Source organism: Hippoglossus hippoglossus, chromosome 9, assembly GCF_009819705.1.
Source record: "Hippoglossus hippoglossus isolate fHipHip1 chromosome 9, fHipHip1.pri, whole genome shotgun sequence".
Classification (NCBI taxonomy): Eukaryota; Metazoa; Chordata; class Actinopteri; order Pleuronectiformes; family Pleuronectidae; genus Hippoglossus; species Hippoglossus hippoglossus.
Window position 1 is genome coordinate 5,326,621 of NC_047159.1, and position 24,487 is coordinate 5,351,107.

At 42.1% G+C, this 24,487-nt stretch overlaps 3 protein-coding genes and 1 long non-coding RNA gene across 5 annotated transcripts; 1 reads left to right on the plus strand and 3 right to left on the minus strand.

Annotated features, from left to right (window-relative positions):
- Window positions 1-670: 670 nt before the first annotated feature.
- On the minus strand, window positions 671-5,885 carry pmpca (peptidase, mitochondrial processing subunit alpha). The gene is made up of 13 exons (XM_034594922.1): window positions 5,793-5,885; window positions 4,006-4,208; window positions 3,830-3,909; window positions 3,618-3,700; window positions 3,389-3,483; window positions 3,136-3,236; window positions 2,429-2,692; window positions 1,900-1,992; window positions 1,688-1,806; window positions 1,496-1,586; window positions 1,218-1,280; window positions 968-1,112; window positions 671-877 (listed from the first exon to the last, which is right to left on the minus strand). The coding sequence occupies exons 1-13, from the start codon at window positions 5,837-5,839 to the stop codon at window positions 708-710; spliced, it is 1,554 nt and encodes a 517-aa protein (XP_034450813.1). The 5' UTR covers window positions 5,840-5,885; the 3' UTR covers window positions 671-707.
- On the plus strand, window positions 3,096-23,728 carry LOC117767374. The gene is made up of 3 exons (XR_004614875.1): window positions 3,096-3,108; window positions 10,844-10,848; window positions 23,087-23,728. It is a non-coding gene; the product is annotated as an uncharacterized LOC117767374 (long non-coding RNA).
- On the minus strand, window positions 6,516-8,822 carry LOC117767370 (granzyme K-like). The gene is made up of 5 exons (XM_034594937.1): window positions 8,612-8,822; window positions 8,381-8,522; window positions 7,700-7,838; window positions 7,320-7,595; window positions 6,516-7,224 (listed from the first exon to the last, which is right to left on the minus strand). The coding sequence occupies exons 1-5, from the start codon at window positions 8,673-8,675 to the stop codon at window positions 7,069-7,071; spliced, it is 777 nt and encodes a 258-aa protein (XP_034450828.1). The 5' UTR covers window positions 8,676-8,822; the 3' UTR covers window positions 6,516-7,068.
- On the minus strand, window positions 15,176-20,695 carry LOC117767369 (granzyme A-like). Of its 2 annotated transcripts, none has more exons than XM_034594935.1 (5): window positions 20,417-20,695; window positions 16,756-16,897; window positions 16,079-16,217; window positions 15,699-15,974; window positions 15,176-15,603 (listed from the first exon to the last, which is right to left on the minus strand). In XM_034594935.1, the coding sequence occupies exons 1-5, from the start codon at window positions 20,478-20,480 to the stop codon at window positions 15,445-15,447; spliced, it is 780 nt and encodes a 259-aa protein (XP_034450826.1). In that variant the 5' UTR covers window positions 20,481-20,695; the 3' UTR covers window positions 15,176-15,444. The 2 variants fall into 2 exon arrangements, with proteins under 2 accessions (XP_034450826.1, XP_034450827.1); XM_034594936.1 differs by lacking the exon at window positions 20,417-20,695 and adding an exon at window positions 16,986-17,049.
- Window positions 23,729-24,487: the final 759 nt, after the last annotated feature.

The following is a 24,487-nucleotide window of genomic DNA, read 5'->3' on the forward strand; positions in this document are numbered from 1 at the left end:
GTCCACAGATGTACAGTTGGCCAGCAATGTCTTTACCACGAGTATCAACACTAACAATCACTGTGAATTGTGTCTCCTGAGCCTTTAGAGATTATGAAGTGCTTTTGTATAAATAGTACGATTTTTCAGTTTCTTCATCATCTGCTCTGGAAAAAAAAAAAAAAAGAAGGTCTGAGTTGGAGCTCTGTGAATTTTTAAGAGCAGGAACGTCTGTAAAACTGAAAAATCGAATGGCTCAATAAAAAGTAACAGCATTGACAGTGCTGCGGATGTTACCCGTCCTCCTTTCTCTCGTCTCTATGCTGATTCCTCTGTGTAAAAACTAAACACATCGATGCCGAGGTTTTTTTAAAACAGGAAATGAATACTCTTAACTTTGCTCGTGGGTGGGGGGGGGTTGTCCCTTTAAAACCCAACTCCTGCAAACCCTCAGTAAATAATGACGCGTGGCTTCATGCCCACCAAACAATAAATACATACAATCCAACCGTATGTAGACTACATCTGAGTAAAATGTACCTTCTCTTTAAAATCCACAGTCGCAAAGGTTCACTTGAGAGGATTAGCGCCCCCCCCCCCACTGGGTGAGCTGTGCGGAGCTCTGGGTGAGGAGGGAACACTTGATCTTCCAGTTCAGCTTATTTACAGGGATGTTTGCCAGTTCACATAGTGGTGGTGGTGGTGGTGGTGGTGGGAGGGAGGTGAGTCTATCGGAAGAGACGATACATGCGGGGCAGACGTCCGTCTTTGCTGGACAGGGCGGCCTGGATGTGCTCGTACGACGGCAGCTCCGTCAGGTCTCCCAGAGCCGCTACTGCGGGTTTACTACGCAGCATCTTGGTGGTCACTCTCTTAATGTCGCTGGCTGTCACGTTGCCTGGAAATTAATAAGACAAATAAAATAAGAATTAATTTTACAATGTTTTAGAGCCACTTTCCCAGTCAACAGATGTTTCTCAGGACTCACTTATTAGGTCGCACAGTTCATGTGGCAGTTTTCTCTTTCCCGTGGACAGAACCTGTCGTCCGACGTCCTCAAAAATAACCGGCCGCGACTCCAGGTTCATCATCAACATGGACTTGAGCTGAGTCTTGGCTCTCGCTAGCTCCATCTGGACACACAGGGGGAAATGTATAATCACTTACTTACTCTTTGATCAAGTGACAAGAGTTATATCACAAACTCCGTACTGGAGTTTCCCTGCGATGAAAGTTACCTCTCCTGCGTTTCCAGCCATTTGAATGAACTCTCTGGTTATTATTTCCACCATTTCCCGCACCTGAAGAAATGAATGTATGCAACAAATGAACAAACGAGCTATTAACCATTAACCATTAACAGGAATGGTTTTCACTAAGACAACACTTTCAATACCGGTATTAGTGTGTGTGTATATATGACATATATCCGAGGAGGTAGCATTAAGGACCTTGACTAAGGGTCAAATTACAAGAACCAGAAGACACTCTGCTGGTGTTTGGGCTCAGTACCAACCTGTCTGGGGTCTGAACTGGCATGGATACACAGCAGACCGCTGTCCTCATAGCTGTGATGGTAGGACGTGGCGTTGTACATCCAGTGATGCCTACAACAGATAAGCCAAATTAGTCACAATGAATAAAACCTGTTGTCTGGAGTTGTATTTGTGAAGCAAAGGCTGAAACTAAAATGCACAGAGATGCTGACCTGTTGAGCACGTTCAGGTAGAGGCGGGTGAACATGCCTTTACCGGGTCCTCCTGCCGAAAAGGAGCCTCCTCCACCCATCATCATGTTGAGCACTGCGAAGGGGATGAAGTCCTCCTCCTGGAAAGGGAAAAACAGGAAGCACTTCTTAAAAAGGTTTGTAGATAACAGGCATCACACAAGTGACTGAAGGAAAGCTCCACAAACACCCACCAGGAAGGAGCAGCTCTCCAGGCCGATCATGATGTGGGTGAGCTCGGGGATCGGGGTGGGGCCGAGGCTCACGTCCGACATGTCCTTCTCCATCTAACAGGTGAAAAAAAAGATGTTGTTATTAAACCTTATATCTTATTAATAAATTAAAGTAGTGCTTGAAGCAGAATTTCCACTTTTAACTCAAATTCCATCCTTCGTAAATACAGCCAAAAAAGAAGATTTTCTTTAATAACTAAAAATAACTAACACTAGACTTGGACCAAATATAGATTCATTTGTCCATCAATATTTATCTACATGACAGCAAACTGTGTAGTGCCGTGAAAACGTTATCCGTGTGTTTTTGTATTTAAAGCATTAGACGCATTTTTTTTATGGTTGTTGTTCTGTTCCACATGATTCTGTTAATGTGAACAGATCTTTTATTATCTTTTCCACCATTTAAAAGCTGGAAACCTTTGCACCTGAAAATACGTTTGGGCCCAAATCTGGTACAAAGATGTCAACAATAAAACCGATGAATCACCTTGACGATGCCCCCCGTGTACTGTGCTACGGACAGGTCCACGTTGGACACGCCGCTCGCTCCCCACACCGGCCTCACATCCAGCAGGTACTTCCTGGCACATTCCACCAGCTGCTCGTGCTCGATGCCCACGCCGGCCAACACCATCCGCTCAGGGCAGTAGTAGTTACTCAGGTAACTGTGAAGCATTTTCCTGTCGATCTTTTCCACGTTATCTGTGGGACAGAAGCGCGGCAGTCCGACCGTGTTGCCTCGATATGCAGCCTGGCAACAAACGGCAAAGAGTCAGGTACATGTTCGAAGACACTTCAGTAAGACAAATTACAACTTTGGGCTTTTACTTCTGTTGTCGTGCAGTTACATAGAAACCTTTATATGACCAAGACGTAGTGGTGAGATTCTACAAACACGAGTACAAAAATAAACAAATATATAACGTGTTTAGTGGTGACATCTTAAAATGTTAACATTAGTTTGCCTCTTTGTTTGATGGAGTTATGAAAAGCTTTTTAATCTTTAATCTACAGGTTGAGCTTGACAGAAAACTTGTAAAAACTTTCTGACATGTTACAATTCACCCCAAAAAGCTGCAGCCCCCCCATAATTAACTCTCTGGGTGTTATAAGACACTGATAAAGATCTTGGATTATTCCAGGTTACTTTAACAGAGAGGTAGTGTTGTAGTGTCAGAACCATGTGTGACTCACAGCGTGGATCATCTCGGTGAGTAAAGGTTCAGGGTCCGGCCTCATGTTTAGGTCTTCTAACTCAAAGCGCACCACCATTCTGGTCATCTCAATCTCATCATCTGCATGGAAACAACACATTTCACTTTCACTCAAACACTGGTGCAGACACCTCGCAGGTGGTATAAACCTGTCCATTTGTTGTTGAGTTATTTTGCTTGCACTTACACAAACAAACACACACACACACGCACAGGGTCGTTATTTGACTTACCCAGTAGGCGAGGCTGTAGTACAGCATCAGAGAGAAGACTAACCACTGTATCCAGACCCTTCACTTCAGCAGACACTGCATACATGGTTGTATCTCTGCACAGGAAAATAAAACGCATCCCAAAGAGCTGTGTTACTAATAACAGAGGAAATAACAAGCTTCTACTTGGACAGCATGAATATACAAGTGTTAGACTTTACAACACTGAGACAGGTGAAAGATTTCCTACCTTGATGATTGGCAGTCACATATTCCTCCGTGCTTTTCCAGCGTCAGCAGGATTTCATCTTTGCTTCCATACTGAGCTGTAGACTTTGAGGATAAAACAGACTGTTGTCAACAGGAGTTGATGTAAGATGATCACCTTTTATTTTCTTTATTCGGCCTTACTGTTAACATAACATTTTTTTTGCCAAAGGAAGTACAAGTGGAAGTACTTACAGAAAAGGCAAGTTTCTCTACGAAATGTGCTATTCCACTTGGGTATTTTGCTTCATATCTGGATCCCGAGTTTACTAAAACTAAAAGAGAAAAAAAAAAAGAATCCTTAATTTACTTCAACCAGATCCTGAACAAATTATAGAAATTAAAATTAGCATATGAATCCTGCAACTTACTTCCAACTGTGCAAAATTGACCAAACTTGTTTTGTGAAGCAACTTTGAGGCCATTTTCTAGAGTAGTGATCTTGGTCTCGTATTTCTCGTGACCATCCACGGATGCAAACACTGGCTTAGGGATCCCAGGCAGCGGCGAGGACAGGGAGATATTCGAGTATCTGCCGACGCTGCTGTACTCTCTGTAGGCGGCGATCCCAAACCTTCAAGTACAACAAAGAAAAGCATCTTCAAAATCCTCGCTCAACCTCAGGCAGTAGTAGAAACAGTACAGAGCTATAACGATTAATTGATTAATATTAAAAGAATTAACTGCTGCTCTATAGATAATCAACTAATAACTTTGAATAGGGGTGGACGATATGACAAAAAAATCTGTCAATATTGTTAATTATCACAATAAATGTCACATTGTGAATTTCTTTTAAATTTAAAGACTGATGTTTGCTCTAGAGTGAAGTTTGTGGTTGTTTTAAACTTTCCTATACGAGCCGAAAATGACAAACAACATTTGAACATGACTCTTCACATGTGTTTTGCTACCTGTTCGCACTTTATTTGAAAAAATTTGAAATGACTGATACACACACACATGTGCAATAACTATACATACACACAGTTAAAGTTGTTACTTCATTTGCAAAGAATGTCTCACTGCACCTTTGAATGTATATAGTGTTAGTTTTGTATTTGACTGTTTTATAGTAACCTCTTTCTACCTTGCTTTTATTTTAATTGAACTATTGCACCGCTGAGCTGATCAGTTTCTTCTTTGTACTGTTGACCTTGTGTGGACACTTCTCTAAAAACAACAACTGAACTTTACAACCTTCACGAAGGGAGCATTACCCTGAGTCTGTCCCTGTGAAAACTATATATACTTAATGGTTTAGCTACTTTCGGTTTTAGTTACTACTAAACTAAGTTAAACACGGTTTTAGGACTGTCACTGACTGGTGTTTTTAATTATTCTCGATTAATCAATTCATCTCTAGGTCAATAATAATGTGAAGAAAAAAGAAATCCAGAACCAAACATATTGAATTCACTATAAAAAAAAACAAATACATTTGAGAAGCAGAATCTGGATCATTTTTACTTATTTTCTTTAAAAGAAACTAGAGCCGGGTGATAAAACAGTATCGGTCAATATCACAATGCAATTTTCATGTAACGCAATTTGACAAAAGTCCCCAATAATAGATATGAATTAGGTGAATGAATGTTAAAGCAGCTCTTACGAGTATTTAAGTTAAATCAGTATCTCTCTATAAAAAAAAAAGAGGTTTAACAGAGACTTAACATTATAACCTTCACTTCACAGCTGTTCGGGACATTTAGCAGAGTGGAGGGCAACTAGAGATATTTGACTTGTTCATTAATGTGATTAAACATGAGGCTCAACATTGATTACGTATGTTTTATTTGGCTGTTTTTTAAAGTTGTTGCTCTCAAATCTTAGGTTCAGCTCACTATCAACAGACAGCAGCGAAGTGACGGAGCTGATGAACAACAGTAAATGAACAAACCGGAACTTTAAACTTCCATCTGTCTTCTACACCCCCCCCATCAACAAAGCCACTGACAGCCTCCTCCTGTTTTCTAACTGTATCAACTCTTTGATGCAACATTAGCTCAGCCTGTTAGCATCGTGCTAACCGAGGGAGCTAAACCAAACTGACGAGAACGTAAGAGTCGTGACACTGAACACGCGCATCGCGTTGTGTTGACGGTGATTAAAAGAGTCTGGTGACGGTTTACAGAGACGAGTTTAAACACGTTGTTACCTCTGGACACGACTCCAGGATCTGCACCTGGACATGTGAGTCGCCATCTTCGATCTCCTGTGACCGGAAGTCAACCCGGATGAGAATGATGAAGTCTACACGAGCACTTCCGCTTTGGACAAAAGATACAAAAATAAAAACTCTATTTATTTGATTTATTTCCATTTTATCACAATTATAATGTCACCACAACTAAGTAAATGGTATTATTACTGTTGTAAAATTGTGGATAGAGAATTGTATCCATTCTTCCCACAGAACGACTTCAGCTCAGCTTGATTTGGCTTCATGAGGTAATTCCCCTGCATCCAATGTAGACTCCATCTCTGTCGTCACTACAGTGTTTTGTTTACCAGGCATCAGAGCTGAGACTCATCGAATGTTGGAGCAGACGCTGTGTTTGACTGAGCTGCACACTGCTGCACCCCCTCCAGCACCATGGGCTTCCTCCTCTTCTTCTCCCCTCATGTGATTCTCACTCTCTTGTCATGACTCACATCCAAGAGACCTTCATCTTATTTAAAACATCACCTGGATAATATAGTCCTTGTTGGTGTTTGTAAATGTGAATATAACTTTACACCTTTATTCAGAAGGAGAGGAACGGCAATTTTAGAAAATGGCTGAGTTCTCTTGACATTTGCAACAAGTAAATATGATAATTTCATTTTTTGTGAACTACAGATGACCTGAAGGAGAGCAAGAGAAAGAAAACACAACATATAAAATGATTTGTTTTTATTTGAACACTGATCTTAGGACCCTGAAACCAGAGAAAACACGGCGCTGGGAGGGAGAACAAAACGTAAAAGAGTCAGCTGAGAGAAAGAAAAGCTGAGAGAGAAAGACAGACAGACCATGTGCCCTCTTTATTTCGGCCTCTGCCTCTATGACGACAGAAATGTTGGTGTGGGGTTTTAACACAGTATAAGAACATGGATCAGTGATGATTAGATAATACATCATGGCCCAGAATTTATCTTTATTACAACACTTGTTTTCCACAAGACTTGAGCTGAAGCCTCAGTTTCAATTTAGGCTCTTGATACAGGAAGTGGTGAATCTGTCTGGTTGGCATCAGTCTGGTTGAAGGACTCAATAATGTCCCTTTGGCGATTTGCTTTCATGATAAACACGTGTCTCTCCAGTTTAGATTTCAAAATAAAATCACCTTGGCCTGTTTTATTGCAGCAGAAGCAGAAATCTCCCTCGTATCACCTCACATAGAATTGATTAACATGGTCGCAAATACAAACTCCTTCACAGCGGGTGCTCATTAAATGTTAGACTTCATTGTCTCTTTGATCCATTTGAGTTGTTCCTCTGTGAGATACGAGTACACTGTTGGCTTGTGAATCCGGCCACACCCTTCTCCGAAAGAAGTGACTCCAACCAGCCCGTCGCTGCACATCAGTGGGCCTCCTGAATCCCCCTACAGAGAAAACCACAATCACTGACAGGCAGTCCAGACACTGACAGGAGGGACGGCAGTTAAATCCCTGCAAACAAACATTCACCGTTACTTACATGACAACTGTCAGCAATCCTCTTCCCGTCTGAACCGGCACATATCATGCCGCTGGTGATCTGGTAAATGCCTTTGTAATATTTAGCAGAGTTGCACTTCTCTCTGTCGACCACAGTCACAGTGACGGACATCAAGACGTCGGACCCTGCATTAGCATCCTCGTTTGTTTTGCCCCATCCTGCCACCATGCAGCTGGTCCCAGCTACCGGATCTTTGATGGCATCATCCAACTTAAGACACTTCACCGTCCTGGTTTCCTTCACAGGTTTGTCAAGCTGAATTAAGAAAAGAACAAAATGTATTGATGTTGACTATCTTCACATATATTGGCTGATTGTTCCATTTATTCATTAACATTGATGCTGTAATGTTATTTTACCTTGAGCAACATGAGGTCATTGCCCTTTGTAGCTGAAACATACTGGGGATGAGGAAAACGCTTCTTGACATTTATGACCTGCCTGGAATTCGCTTCATTTGCCTTGATGGAGTGCACCCCCAGAAACACAGTCCTAATTCTGCAAGACCAAAACACAGTATTGTGTTTGATTACAATTCACATAACTGCTCTGCACGCTGATATTTAAAGTGTTTTTAGATAAGATAAGATAAGATAAGATAATCCTTTCTTAGTCCCTCAACAAGGACGGCAGCAAAGAGGACAGTCAGAAATACACCAGTAAAGTAATGATAAGTAAACATGTGATACTTATAAGTGCAAGGAAACACAAATGAACTAGAATGTAAACAGAATATATACAGTGGGAGAGTATATGCCTCATTAGATTGATCGTATTACAGTGATCATGTGCGTCCAGTATGATAAAGTAACTGTGATTAAGTCATAATTAGTTTATGCATTCAGATCATGTTAACATGTTATTTTATCCAACACATTTGCATCGGCAAATTAATCCGAAAGAAACATAATGCTGCATTTTCTATAACCACGTAAAATTTCTTAGATTTTAATCAGTACATAATGTCTTTTACACTGTCTGTTGGAAATGAAGATTATTGTTGCCGCATGTCCTGAAATGTTATAATTATGGTAACGCACTGTCCACAGTGGGCAGCAGTCAGGACCCATGATTCATCGATCAGTATCCCTCCACATGCTGGTCTGGTTCTCAGAAGCAGAGCCATGTACGGCAGCGAGTGGGGCTTCACTTCTTTCCCATTGATAATCTCAGAGCCATCACCTAAAACCAAAATTCAGATGATACATTTAAAAAAAAGAAAATAGAAAAAGTAGTAACTGAAATATTTAAATCAGAAATATTCTACTCACTTGAGTGGACAATGAGGAGGACCATGCAGGAGAGGAGACCGGTGAAAGCCCCCAGGCAGGACATGTCTTCTTATCTCTCTCTTTGATCTGATGGTGAGATGCACTGAAGTCCCCCTCAGTGCTCACACTCGTCTTTATGTCCTGAAGTCAAAGGATGTGGTCTGACCATGGAAACTCATGAGTCAGCATATTGGACGCAATCTTGACATAAGATCTGATGTGCACCATCTCTGTGCAGAAGTCTGTGGTAACCACTGTTATCATTTACCGCTCATCAGGTCGGGTGGAGACTATAAGTGATGCAGTTTTTTTTAATCAGTACAAAAATGTAAATGTAAAACAGGCACATAACACTAACAGCTAATAAACTGTGGGATAGCAACCAAATATGAAAAACTAATCAGTGAGCATGAGCATTAGGCATGGTTCCTATAGTCTTTATACTGGATCAGCTTCACCTTTATTGTACAGGTAAGAGAGTGGTAATACTTTCACTAACTCTGTGTCAGAAAGAAAATACACATCATGTTCTTCAATAATCTTCAAATGAACAGAACACATCAATCAAGTCATCAATCTTACTGCATTAGTTAATTCCTACTGACACAGTTTGCCACCACAGACACTAACAAATTGCTTTCTGGTTACACCATACCTACACATTGTCAGGTATGACTGGGGAAACAGCTTTTTAGTGTATGTGTAGGTCTTAGACAGTGAATATAACTCTGGTACAGTACATTTCTACTTGGAGAGGTTCTAGAACATACGATGAATGGCGATGACACAATAGGTAACCACTGACCACTCATTTCAGGAGATGTGGGAAAATCAGACATCCTAACCACAGAATAACCTGCACCAGAGTCGACCATGAAATTTAGTTTGTGACCGTTAACACAGTTCGAGTTGAGGCATTTTCTTAAAAGCATCATTATATTTAACATAAGAACTACAAGGTTTTATGTGCTCTGGTGTAAGTGTGTGTGTGTGTGTGTGTGTGTGTGTGTGTGTGGTGAGTACAGCAAGCTGTCTTCATTGCAAGTGCGTGTTTCACTTCCAGTGAAGGGAGCAGAGGAGCGGAGTAGTGGGAGTATATTTAGGTAGGTTAAAGACCAGTCGAGCTGCTGCATTCTGGAGGAGCTGCAGAGGTCGGATGGCACTAGCAGGTAGACCTGCAAGGAGGGAGTTACAGTAGTCTAGGTGTGAGATGACAGAAGTGGAGAGGACAATAATGAAAAGAGAATATCATAAGTGGAAAGATTAGACCTGGTTCGTTTTCTCATCGTCATGTACATCAGCACCAGACCTTTGTCCCTGTGAGACCTGTGTCTTCACAGCACTTTGCAAGCTTAGTTTTAGAGTGTGCCGTTCTCTCGTTCCACAGCTCCACCACTGGCTTGGTGACCACACTTGCAGTTTGTTTTGAGGCAGGAAAGGCTTCAACCCATTTTGACCACATGTCGACCATCACTAAGCAGTGAGATTTACCTTCTGATGGTGATAGCTCTATGATGTCCATCATCAGATGTTCAAAAGGTCGAGTAGGTGGTGGGTGTGCTGCCTGGCTGGTTACAGCCACTGGCCTGCCGACATTGTGTGTGGCGCAGATTACTCATTCCTGACAGTATTTTTGAGCAAAGGTGGAGAAAAACCTTTCGGATACCAATGTTCTGTGATCATAGATAACATCTTGTGATCTTTACCGTGAGTTAACTTAGCATAATGAGGAAAGAAATGTTTTGGCAAACAGGGTTTGTTGTCAGGGTCATACCACACACCAGTTCGTAACATAGCACCAGAGGTCTTCCATAGGGAGATCTCAGGAGGAGTAACAGTGGACTGTACTGCAGAGAGAGGAGGTCATATCAGAAGTGACATATACTGTGTGTATGAAAAAGAGGAAGTGACATGTGAGTGTGACAGCCTGTTGTTTGAAAGAGGAAGGTACATTTGAAGATGTGATGAAGTTTCTGTTTTGCCAAAGGGTGTCAAAACCATGAGTTACACCGAATGCATATCTGGAGTCAGTGTAGACTGTGGGTGTTTTACCAGTAGACAATTTACATACTTCCGTGCTGAGAGGTGATGAGGAAGAGAACTCAAGAGGAGAACGTCATTATCTGAACATGCAGAAAAACCAACAGTAATTACCAGAGACAGGGTCACGTGAGGAGGACCCATCTACATACACAGAGTCAAGTCAGAGTTAGAAAGAGGTTCGTCAGAAAGGTCAGGTCGTGGTGAACACTGGACTTGAAGTTCAGCAACACAGTTGTGTTCTTCCCCGTCGTCCAAAAAAAACATTGGATAAGTCTAGAACCGAAAAATATTGGACACATTCAGAGATTCATCGGGAAAAGGCAAAAACAGAGATTCATAAACATGATCTGGTGTGTCTGTCACATGTGATGTGCAGTGCAATGAATCAGTGTGCATAAAATCAGAAAAGGGGTGACAAGAGAACGTGACATGGAGAGCAGATCAGTTAAAGTATTTATAGGAAGATGCCACTGACATGAGGAAAGGGGGGGAAGAGGACTCATGCGTAACCGTCACTCCATCAGGGGAGGATACCAATTACAGGGAGACAACAGAAAATCATGTTCAAACCTTATGGGCTGTTTGTCAAATTGAACCGTGCACGGGAGAGGTTCTGTGAAATTTTCCTTTACTGTTGCTGTTGAGCCTTGAGAGAAAATAAAGCGACCACTCATTTCAGGAGATGTGGGTAAATCAGACATCCTAACCACAGAATAACCTGCACCAGAGTCGACCATGAAATTGAGTTTGTGACCGTTAACAGTTCGAGTTACTGCATTTTCTTAAAAGCATCATTATAATATTTAACATAACTACAAGGTTTTATGTGCTCTGGTGTAAGTGTGTGTGGTTAGTACAGCAAGCTGTCTTCATCGCAAGAGCGTGTGCATTTCACTTCCAGTGAAGGGAGCAGAGGAGCGGAGTAGTGGGAGTATATTTAGGTAGGTTAAAGACCAGTCGAGCTGCTGCATTCTGGAGGCGCTGCAGAGGTCGGATGGCACTAGCAGGTAGACCTGCAAGGAGGGAGTTACAGTAGTCTAGGTGTGAGATGACCAGAGCCTGGATCAGAACCTGCGCCGCCTTCTGAGTGAGAAGGGGACGTATTCTCCTGATGTTGTGCATCATATAAGCATATAAAAATGGAAGGTGTAGGAGGAAATTAGGTTAAACATCATTATCACACAAGTCTGTTGACGGAAGTGGAGAGGACAATAATGCAAAGAGAATATCATAAGTTGAAAGATTAGACCTGGTTCGTTTTCTCATCGTCATGTACATCAGCACCAGAGGCCGGACCTTTGTCCGTGTGAGACCTGTGTCTTCACAGCACTTTGCAAGTGTAGCGTGAGGGAAAGCGGGGATAGTGAAAGGTTGCCACCTGGGGAGTTTCACCTCCAGGAAATACTAGAATATGGTAAGTGCAACAGCACAGGTTCGTTTGAATCACGGGGCAAGAGACATGTACTAATGGAAAATAACTTTAATATAATAGAATAAACGCAAACAAAAGCACAATGACACAAACAAACAGAATACAAATTAACATGTGAAATAAAACACTTCTGACAAGATCACACAGGGACAGGGCTGGGACTTACCATGGCGACGAGAACCAAAGAAAAAGGGAAAGGATTAATAAACTAACCACCCGTGACACTGCAAACCAACAAAACGGGTTGTGAAGAAAACTCCACCACCAGGGATTGGGTCGCCGCCTCAGGCCCACAGCACCTGACCAACAATAAAAGGATAATTAAAACATGTCAGGGTTGAAAACAACAAAACAAACCAAATACAAACAGAGTAAATGGGATTACAGGTTACTAAAAGCTAGGCGTCCCTCTGATGTGGTCACTCCACGCGCCGTGAAGATGTAGCGTGGAGAGCCACAGTGAACGAGACAATACTTTAAAAAAAACCATACACTTCGTTGGTCCGAGCCAGGCAGTCTTTAACTGTTCGAACCGTGCCCCTATCAGCCGCAACAGTTCATAAACGTGTCGGTTAAGACAGTGCAATTTCCAGTAAAGCCAAAACAGCAGGTCCGTCTGAGGCGTGGTGGCCAATGACGGCCGACGAAGGAGCAGGGCCTCAACGAATGCAAAGAAACAAATTCAGTAATTAATATGACAACATACCAGAGTTTGATGAATAATGGGACCATGCGCACCACCCTGTCAAGCCAAGGTACAGCCACAGCAGCCCGGAGGGTGGGAGTCTCCCCCAGCCGTAGCTGAATCCAGCTGTAGCACAACATAACCAGTCAGCTAGGGTAAGATAAGCAAGAGACGGCAGACAACGTTACTTACCAAGCGGACCCGCAACTGCAGCCCGAAGGTCCCCTGGCAGAGCGATCCCACGCCAGCGGTCAGGCACGCTGCGTATGAGGGGGGGGGGGGGGGCGTATTTAAGGGAGGCGTTAGCTGTTGCACAAACACGCCACACTCGGCCGCGGCTACAGAAGTAGCTCTTCCACGCCATCCAACACCCACCGGAGAGGAGCGGAAACGGAAAGGAGGGCGAGCCAAACACGGCCACCTCCTTAAATACGGGACGCATGACGTCACCTAACGACCGGCGCGCCATTACAACAGGTAGAGCGCCCCGCAGCGGCAGGGAGGGAGCGCGCATCTGGCTACACAGGCATCGGTGCTGAGACTCATGGAATGTTGGAGCAGACGCTCCGCTCCCCCCCCCCATCTCCAGCACCATGGGCTTCCTCCTCTTCTTCTCGCCTCATGTGATTCTCACTCTCTTGTCATGACTCACATCCAAGAGACCTTCATCGTATTGAAAACATCACCTGGATAATATAGTCCTTGTTGGTGTTTGTAAATGTGAATATTACTTTATACTTTTATTCAGAAAGGTTTTTGGCTGATTTCTTCTTATCTCTCTCTTTGATGTGATGGTGAGATGCACTGAAGTCCCCCTCAGTGCTCACACTCGTCTTTATGTCCTGAAGTCAAAGGATGTGGTCTGACCTTGGAAACTCATGAGTCAGCATATTGGACGCAATCTTGACATAAGATCTGATGTGCACCATCTCTGTGCAGAAGTCTGTGGTACCCGCTGTTATCATTGACCGCTCATCTGGTCGGGTGGAGACTATAAGTGATGCAGTTTTTTTAATCAGTACAAAAATGTAAATGTAAAACAGGCACATAACACTAACAGCTAATAAACTGTGGGATAGCAACCAAATATGAAAAACTAATCAGTGAGCATTAGGCATGGTTCCTATAGTCTTTATACTGGATCAGCTTCACCTTTATTGTACAGGTAAGAGAGTGGTAATACTTTCACTAACTCTGTGTCAGAAAGAAAATACACATCATGTTCTTCAATAATCTTCAAATGAACACAACACATCAATCAAGTCATCAATCTTACTGCATTAGTTAATTCCTACTGACACAGTTTGCCACCACAGACACTAACAAATTGCTTTCTGATTACACCATACCTACACATTGTCAGGTATGACTGGGGAAACAGCTTTTTAGTGTATGTGTAGGTCTTAGACAGTGAATATAACTCTGGTACAGTACATTTCTACTTTAAAATATCCCAAATACACCACGGATATAAAACCAAACAAACCTAAAGGTGAAGGTGTGACAACGACAATATTTGTGCATGGAATACTTTCTCTGAAAAACATGACATCTATTTCATTTCTTGACTCATCAGTGTTAGCTGAGTTACACATTTGCTCATGTTGTGCAACAAGAAACAAGGGAGGTCACAAAGTTCAGCAGTTGCAGTATTTATTTTACAAAGAAAGCTAACTTAAAGTTATACATGGTAACCAGTTCTGTGGGTGGGTGAATAGAAGTAAGAGTCACAAAAATGCCAAGCTGGGATGTCCATGTCGAGGTAGACCTGGTGAAGGAGAGAGAGCCAGATCCCAGTCTGCAGGCCTCTTAAATATTAGCCCCCCCCCCCTCCAGCACCATGGGCTTCCTCCTCCTCTTCTCGCCTCATGTGATTCTCACTCTCTTGTCATGACTCACCTCCAAGAGACCTTCATCTTATTTAAAACATCACCTGGATAATATAGTCCTTGTTGGTGTTTGTAAATGTGAATATAACTTTACACCTTTATTCAGAAGGAGAGGAACGACAATTTTAGAAAACGGCTGAGTTCTCTTGACATTTGCAAAAAGTAAATATGATAGTTTAATTTTTTGTGAACTACAGATGACCTGAAGAAGAGTAAGAGAAAGAAAACACAACATATAAAATGATTTGTTTTTATTTGAACACTGATCTTAGGACCCTGAAACCAGAGAAAACACGGCGCTGGGAGGGAGAACAAAACGTAAAAGAGTCAGCTGAGAGAAAGAAAAGCTGAGAGAGAAAGACAGACCATGTACCCTCTTTATTTCGGCCTCTGCCTCTATGACGACAGAAATGTTGGTGTGGGGTTTTAACACTGTATAAGAACATGGATCAGTGATGATTAGATAATACATCATGGCCCAGAATTTATCTTTATTACAAAAAAATTTGCCACAAGACTTGAGCTGAAGCCTCAGTTTCAATTTAGGCTCTTGATGCAGGAAGTGGTGAATCTGTCTGGTTGGCATCAGTCTGGTTGAAGGACTCAATAATGTCCCTTTGGCGATTTGCTTTCATGATAAACACGTGTCTCTCCAGTTTAGATTTCAAAATAAAATCACCTTGGCCTGTTTTATTGCAGCAGAAGCAGAAATCTCCCTCGTATCACCTCACATAGAATTGATTAACATGGTCGCAAATGCAAAATCCTTCACAGCGGGTGCTCATTAAATGTCAGACTTCTTCATTGTCTCTTTGATCCATTTGAGTTTTTCCTCTGTGAGATACGAGTACACTCCTGGCTTGTCAATGCGGCCACACCCTTCTCCGAAAGAAGTGACTCCAACCAGTCCTCCGCTGCACATCAGTGGGCCTCCTGAATCCCCCTACAGAGAAAACCACAATCACTGACAGGCAGTCCAGACACTGACAGGAGGGACGGCAGTTAAATCCCTGCCAACAAACATTCACCGTTACTTACAACACAGGTGTCAGCTCCATTTGTCCCGTCTGAACCGGCACATATCATGCCGCTGGTGATCACGGGATGTCTGTTATAATATTCAGCAGAGTTGCACTTCTCTCTGTCGACCACAGTCACAGTGACAGACATCAAGACGTCGGACATTTTCTTAACATCCTCGTTTGTTTGGCCCCATCCTGCCACCATGCAGCTGGTCCCAGCTGCCGGATCTTTGATGGCATCATCCAATTTAAGATATTTCACCGTCTTGGTTTCATTCGCAGGTTTGTCAAGCTGAATTAAGAAAAGAACAAAATGTATTGATGCTGACTATCTTCACATATATTGGTTGATTGTTCCATTTATTCACAAACATTGATGCTGTAATGTTATTTTACCTTGAGCAACATGAGGTCATTGACCTTTGTAGTTGAAACATACTGGGGATGAGGAAAACGGTTCTTAACCTTTATGACCTGCCTGGAATTCTCTTCATTTGCCTTGATGGAGTGCACCCCCAGCAACACGGTCTTAATTCTGCAAGAGCAAAAACACAGTATTGTGTTTGATTACAATTCACATAACTGTTCTGCAAGCTGATATTTAAAGTGTTTTTAGATAAGATAAGATAAGATAATCCTTTCTTAGTCCCTCAACAAGGACGGCAGCAAAGAGAACAGTCAGAAATACACCAGTGAAGTGATGATAAGTAAACATGCGATACTTATAAGTGCAAGGAAACACAAATGAACTAGAATGTAAACAGAATATATACAGTGGGAGAGTATATGCCTCATTAGATTGATCGTATTACAGTGATCATGTGCGTCCAGTATGATAAAGTAACTGTGATTAAGTCATAATTAGTTTATGCATTCAGATCATGTTAACTTGTTATTTTATCCAACACATTTGCATCAGAAAATAAATCCGAAAGAAACATAATGCTGCATTTTCTATAACCACATAAAATGTCTTAGATTTTAATCAGTACATAATGTCTTTTACACTGTCTGTTGGAAATGAAGATTATTGTTAGCGCATCTTCTGAAATGTTGTAATTATGGTAACGCACTCTCCACAGTGGGCAGCAGTCAGGACCCATGATTTATGGATCAGTATCCCTCCACAGACTGGTCTGGTTGTCTGAAGCAGAGCCATGTACGGCAGCGAGTGGGGCTTCACTTCTTTCCCATTGATAATCTCAGAGCCATCACCTAAAACCAAAATTCAGATGATACATTTAAAAAAAGAAAATAGAAAAAGTAGTAGCTGAAATATTTAAATCTAAAATCTTCTACTCACTTGAGTGGACAATGAGGAGGACCATGCAGGAGAGGAGACCGGTGAAAGCCCCCAGGCAGAACATTTCTTCTTTTCTCTCTCTTTGATGTGATGGTGAGATGCACTGAAGCCCCCCTCAGTGCTCACACTCGTCTTTATGTCCTGAAGTCAAAGGATGTGGTCTGACCATGGAAACTCATGAGTCAGCATATTGGACGCAATCTTGACATAAGATCTGATGTGAACCATCTCTGTGCAGAAGTCTGTGGTAACCGCTGTTATCATTGACCGCTCATCTGGTCGGGTGGAGACTATAAGTGATGCAGTTTTTTTAATCAGTACAAAAATGTAAATGTAAAACAGGCACATAACACTAACAGCTAATAAACTGTGGGATAGCAACCAAATATGAAAAACTAATCAGTGAGCATTAGGCATGGTTCCTATAGTCTTTATACTGGATCAGCTTCACCTTTATTGTACAGGTAAGAGAGTGGTAATACTTTCACTAACTCAGAAATTTTTTAGAAAATGGCTGAGTTCTCTTGACATTTGCAAAAATTAAATATGATAATTTCATTTTTTGTGAACTACAGATGACCTGAAGAAGAGTAAGAGAAAGAAAACACAACATGTAAAATGATTTGTTTTTATTTGAACACTGATCTTAGGACCCTGAAACCAGAGAAAACAAGGCGCTGGGAGGGAGAACAAAATGTAAAAGAGTCAGCTGAGAGAAAGAAAAGCTGAGAGAGAAAGACAGACAGACCATGTGCCCTCTTTATTTCGGCCTCTGTCTCCATGACGACAGAAATGTTGTATGGGGTTTTAACAAAGTATAAGAACATGGATCAGTGATGATTAGATCAGTGGTTCTCAACTGCCCTGGCTTTGGGACCCACCATCACCCCTTAATGACAAGCCGCGACCCAAATCGAGGAAAGTTTTCAACTTCTCAAATGTATTTAATGAAAAGATGGTGCAGTTTGAACATGAGATAGTACAGAATATCACAGTATGCCAACACAATAAAACAAGTTTAATGATAAACCAAAACGACCAGCAGGTGGCGATGCTAGAGAGGGAAATATTCCCTTTTATACTCAATTAGCTGCATTTTAATTAAAAAACAAAAAGTGCATCTTAGGGACACAAGGTAATACAACATACATAACAATTCAGTAACTTCTGCCTTTTTTAACAGACTCAACGGTGCTTTCATGCACAAACATGAAATAAAAAAGGTCCACCTACTGAGAAGTAGTTTCAAAAAGACTCAAATTATGAAGCTTTAGCTGAGAATACTCACTCACTGAATCTATGACAACCAACACTGCACTATGGAAAAAATTCAGTGTCTTGAGTTGCAGCTTTTATCCACAAACTCAAAATAAATCAAACAAAAAGTGCAATTGAAAAAGATTCAAGTATACAAAATTAACTTTTCTTCTGATTACCTTATCCCTTTTACACTCAATTAGCTGCATTTTAATTAAAAACCAAAATGTGCATCTTAGGGACACAAGGTAATACACCATACTGTTAAGGAGTGTGAACAGACGGCACTCCGCTGCATTAAAAAATCCCCTTCAAAATAAAAGCACAGGATTTCTTTTAACATTTTTTTTGCCCAGGTAAAGGCCCGCGACCCACTTTTGGACCCACCAGTTGAGAATCACTGGATTAGATAATACATCATGGCCCAGAATTTATCTTTATTACAACACTTGTTTTCCACAAGACTTGAGCTGAAGCCTCAGTTTCAATTTAGGCTCTTGATGCAGGAAGTGGTGAATCTGTCTGGTTGGCATCAGTCTGGTTGAAGGACTCAATAATGTCCCTTTGGCGATTTGCTTTCATGATAAACATGTGTCTCTTCAGGTTAGATTTCAAAATAAAATCAACTTGGCCTGTTTTATTGCAGCAGAAGCAGAAATCTCCCTCGTATCACCTCACATAGAATTGATTAACATGGTCGCAAATGCAAAATCCTTCACAGCGGGTGCTCATTAAATGTCAGACTTCTTCATTGTCTCTTTGATCCAGCTGAGTTGTTTCACTGTGAGATACGAAAACACTCCTGGTTTTTTAATCCGGCCAAACATAGATCCGAAAGAAGTGACTCCAACCAGCCCTCCGCTGCACATCAGTGGGCCTCCTGAATCCCCCTACAGAGAAAACCACAATCACTGACAGGCAGTCCAGACACTGACAGGAGGGACGGCAGTTAAATCCCTGCAAACAAACATTCCCCGTTACTTACATGAAAGACGTCAGCTACATTTTTCTTGTCTGAACCAGCACATATCATGCTGCTGGTGATCACGGGTTTGCTGTTGTAATATTTAGCAGAGTTGCACTTCTCTCTGTCGACCACAGTCACATTGCCGGACATCAAGACGTCGGACATTTCCCCGTTGTTTGTTTGGCCCCATCCTGCCACCATGCAGCTGGTCCCTGCTACCGGATCTTTGATGGCATCATCCAACTTAAGATACTTCACCGTCTTTGTTCCCTTCACAGATTTGTCAAGCTGAAATGAGAAAAGAACAAAATCTATTAATGCTGACTATCTTCACATATATTGGCTGATTGTTCCATTTATTCATTAACATTGATGCTGTAATGTTATTTTACCTTGAGCAACATGAGGTCATTGCCCTTTGTAGCTGAAACATACTGGGGATGTGGAAAACGCTTCTTAACCTTTCTGACCTGCCTGGACTTGTCTTCATTTGCCTTGATGGAGTGCACCCCCAGCAACACGGTCTTAACACTGCAAGAGCAAAAAAACTGTATTGTGTTTGATTACAATTCACATAACTGCTCTGCACGCTGATATTTAAAGTCTTTTTAGATAAGATAAGATAAGATAACCACCAGTGAAGTGATAATCAGCAAACATGCGATACTTATAAGTGAGAGAAAACACAAATGAACTAATATGTAAACAGAATATATACAGTGGGAGAGTATATGCCTCATTAGATTGATCGTATTACAGTGATCATGTGCGTCCAGTATGATAAAGTAACTGTGATTAAGTCATAATTAGTTTATGCATTCAGATCATGTTAACATGTCATTGCAAATAAATCCGAGAGAAACATAATGCTGCATTTTCTATAACCACATAAAATTTCTTAGATTTGAATCAGTACATAATGTCTTTGTACACAAGATTATTGTTGGCGCATGTTCTGAATTGTTGTAATTATGGTAACGCACTTTTTACAGTGGGCAGCAGTCAGGACCCATGATTCATGGATCAGTATCCCTCCACAGACTGGTCTGGTTCTCTGAAGCAGAGCCATGTACGGCAGCGAGTGGGGCTTCACTTCTGTCCCATCGATAATCTCAGAGCCATCACCTAAAACCAAAATTCAGATGATACATTAAAAAAATAAAAAAAGTAGTAGCTGAAATATTTAAATCAGAAATATTCTACTCACTTGAGTGGACAATGAGGAGGACCATGCAGGAGAGGAGACCGGTGAAAGCCCCCAGGCAGGACATGTCTTCTTATCTCTCTCTTTGATGTGATGGTGAGATGCACTGAAGCCCCCCTCAGTGCTCACACTCGTCTTTATGTCCTGAAGTCAAAGGATGTGGTCTGACCATGGAAACTCATGAGTCAGCATATTGGACGCAATCTTGACATGAGATCTGATGTGAACCATCTCTGTGCAGAAGTCTGTGGTAACCGCTGTTATCATTTACCGCTCATCTGGTCGGGTGGAGACTATAAGTGATGCAGTTTGGCCATTCTCCGTAGGCGCATTGGCCTGCGGGAGAATATACTACCTAGTGAAAACTGTTATGTGCGCCATTCACCGCCGCGGCGTGGCCATTCTCCGTAGGCGCATTGGCCGGCAGGAGAATATACTACTTAGTGACACTGCATAAGGTTAGAGGGGAATGTACTACCTTGTGAATGTAACAGTGAATAACCAGCAGATCGAATGCTCTAAACCCAGCAAGCACCAGATTTGCAATGAATAGTATTTTACATCGGAACAGATATACACATTATTCAGGCTCAAGGGGCAGGAACTCATGATCTTTTGAGCATGCAGAATGTCCTCCTTATGGAATCTGACGTAGCGTTGGTATGCAGAGGATGACCAGCGGCCCATTGCCTTGCAGGAGAACATACTACCTAGTGAGACTGGTATGTGTGCGCCATTCAGGAGATTCTGCTGTCCTAGTGTTCCTAGACCTGACGGCCGCTTTCGACACGGTCGACCACGCAATCCTAATGTCACGCCTGGAAAACTTTGTAGGGATTAAAGGTACAGCACTCAGGTGGTTTGAGTCTTACTTAACAGATAGGAGTTTCTCTGTCCACCTGGGTGACTACTCCTCTAGGAAGGCCCTACTTACATGTGGGGTACCTCAAGGATCTGTTCTAGGCCCTGTCCTTTTCTCTCTATATATGCTGCCCCTAGCCTCAATTTCTGAAAAATATAATGTCTACTTTCACTGCTTTGCAGACGACATTCAAATATACTTGGCCCTGAACCAAAAAACTAAGACATCACTGCAGCCCCTCTTTGATTGCTTAAATGACGTAAAATCATGGATGGACTCAAACTTCCTCAAATTAAACAACAATAAAACTGAGGTTATCATATTTGGACAACCAGAACTGCAAGATATGGTCTATCTTGGGCCTTTGGCTTCTTATACTCACTCCACTGTAAAGAGTCTTGGTGTTCTTTTTGACAGGGCTTTTAATTTTGAAAAACAAATCTCCTCAGTAGTCAGAGGTAGCTTTTTTCAACTGCAACAAATAGCCAAGGTAAAGGCTTACCTCCCACAAAAAAACCTAGAGAGAATTATCCACGCATTCATAACCTCCCGTCTGGATTATTGTAATTCCCTGTATGTAGGCTTGGACAAATCATCCATTAAACGCTTGCAGCTAGTCCAAAATGCTGCTGCCCGCCTGCTGACTAGGACAAAAAAGAGAGACCATATTACACCCATGTTGCGCCTCTTACACTGGCTTCCTGTTTGTCACAGGATCGTTTTTAAAATCTTACTTTTAACTTTTAAATCTCTTAACGGACTGGCACCGTCTTACTTATCGGAACTTCTCTTTATGCACACTCCAGTTAGGGAACTGAGATCAGCCACGCAACTGCTCCTTGACAAACCTCAGACAAGGCTAGTAACCAGAGGTGATCGCGCCTTCGCAGTAGCCGCCCCAAACCTGTGGAACAACCTACCACTTCACATCAGATCTGCCCCGTCTTTAACAAACTTCAAATCACTACTGAAAACACACCTGTTCTCCCAAGCTTTCATCGCAGCTAATTTTATTTATCTTACATATATCTTTTATTTTGTTTTATTTATTTTACATTAATAATTGTATTTTATTTGTATTACTTGCACTATAATGTATTACCTTTTTACTGTCCTTTTGTTGTACCATTACTCCTGTAAAGCACTTTGGTCAACCAAGTTGTTTTAAATGTGCTATATAAATAAAATTGACATTGACATTCATCACCGTGGTGTGGCCATTTGCCTTACTTCTGTGCAGAGTGAATGACTCTACATGAACAACTAAACTTTTACCGACCCGAGTACTTAAAAGGGCATTTTAAGAAATGATAGCCGAGTAAGTGTTGAGGCCCTCACTGTGTGCAGGTAAACTTGGTTCTAAAGTTCCGAGGTGACGTTGAACTAGGCCGCGGCTAGATTTCAAAATAGGATCCTTGATTTTAGTAAGTACGAAAAATACCTGAAATCCACTCTGGATTCCGTAGCGGGCATCATGGCCTGTCATATATGAAGATTTTCTTATATGTATATCTGCGTATACATATTACATTACATTACATGTCATTTGGCAGACTCTTTTATCAAAAGCGATTTACAATTAGTGCATTCACCATCTATGAGGGGCCATTTGAGGGGTTCAGTATCTTGCCCAAGGACACTTTGGCATGCAGATGGGAAGACTGAGGATTGAACCCCCAACCTCTGGTTGGAGGACGACCACTCTACCCACATATAGATATTATATTCATATAAATGAATATTTCCAGAATAACAAAACAGATTACCTGCTAGAATTGGATTCCTATGGGAATCAGGAATTGTTGCCATAGGAGACAGGAGAATCAAACCCATGGCTGGAGCTGGGACTACAGCTCCCATAATCCTGTTGGAGTGAAGTACCAGGAAGTACTGAAACACAACCCGGCTCGCAGGTGTTGTTTACATCACGTGCAGGGAAGATGGCGTATTATTCGAGACTGAATTGTTTCAGTCATAACGTGCAGTGCAGATTTCATTCAACAGGGGGGACAGGATGGAAGCCCAGCGGTTGCTTCCTCTGCCTTCGAGGGACAACATCCCGAGGTGAGGGAGAAGTTGGTGGAGCAGCGAGGCCCCGGGAGGAAGCCGTCTGCGAAGCTGCCACCAGCGTTTGTTCGGCCTCGCGGAGCCTCCCCTTAGTCGAGAAGTAGTTGAAAACCTCTTCGTGGCTCAGAACCGATGAATTAAACGCTGCGGGCGCGCAGCTCCTCCAGGATGTGGTGCACGCCGAGAGGCCCGCGGGAGCCACGGCGCAGACGCTGGACGTCCGATTAACACGTAGTGAATCTCGAAGGACCGAGCCCAAATTTCGGGAATAAAGCGAATTTCTTCATCGGAGGACTCACTCGCATTGAGAGAGACAAACGACCCACGGAGGAACAACGGTCACTTGGTCAACCGCTGAGACGCTGAAGTAACTGGTAGCCATACTGCTGCAGCAGTGTGAGCAAAGGGGATGATGGGAAAGTCCTCTCTGGTTAAATAGACCACCTGATGATGTATGTCACCTGATTGGCGCAGCGCAGCTCGAGTTGCCTGCCAGAACTAGCTCGCCGGCGTCGCCACATTTAATTTCTTGACTCATCAGTGTTAGCTGAGTTGAGATCTTTTTCATTTTTAATCACAGCTTTGTAAACGTCATTTGTTTTCCAATGAGCTTTGGCCTTGGTCCCAAAACCTCATTGGATGTAGGCAGCACGCACTAATATAAAAAATACATGTAAAAAAATCTAAAACTCTGTTTGACTGAGCTGCACACTGCTGCCCCCCCCCCCCATCTCCAGCACCATGGGCATCCTCCTCTTCTTCTCGCCTCATGTGATTCTCACTCTCTTGTCAATACTCACCTCCAAGAGACCTTCATCTTATTTAAAACATCACCTGGATAATATAGTCCTTGTTGGTGTTTGTAAATGTGAATATAACTTTACACCTTTATTCAGAAGGAGAGGAACGGCAATTTTAGAAAATGGCTGAGTTCTCTTGACATTTGCAAAAATTAAATATGATAATTTCATTTTTTGTGAACTACAGATGACCTGAAGAAGAGTAAGAGAAAGAAAACACAACATATAAAATGATTTGTTTTTATTTGAACACTGATCTTAGGACCCTGAAACCAGAGAAAACACGGCGCTGGGAGGGAGAACAAAACGTAAAAGAGTCAGCTGAGAGAAAGAAAAGCTGAGAGA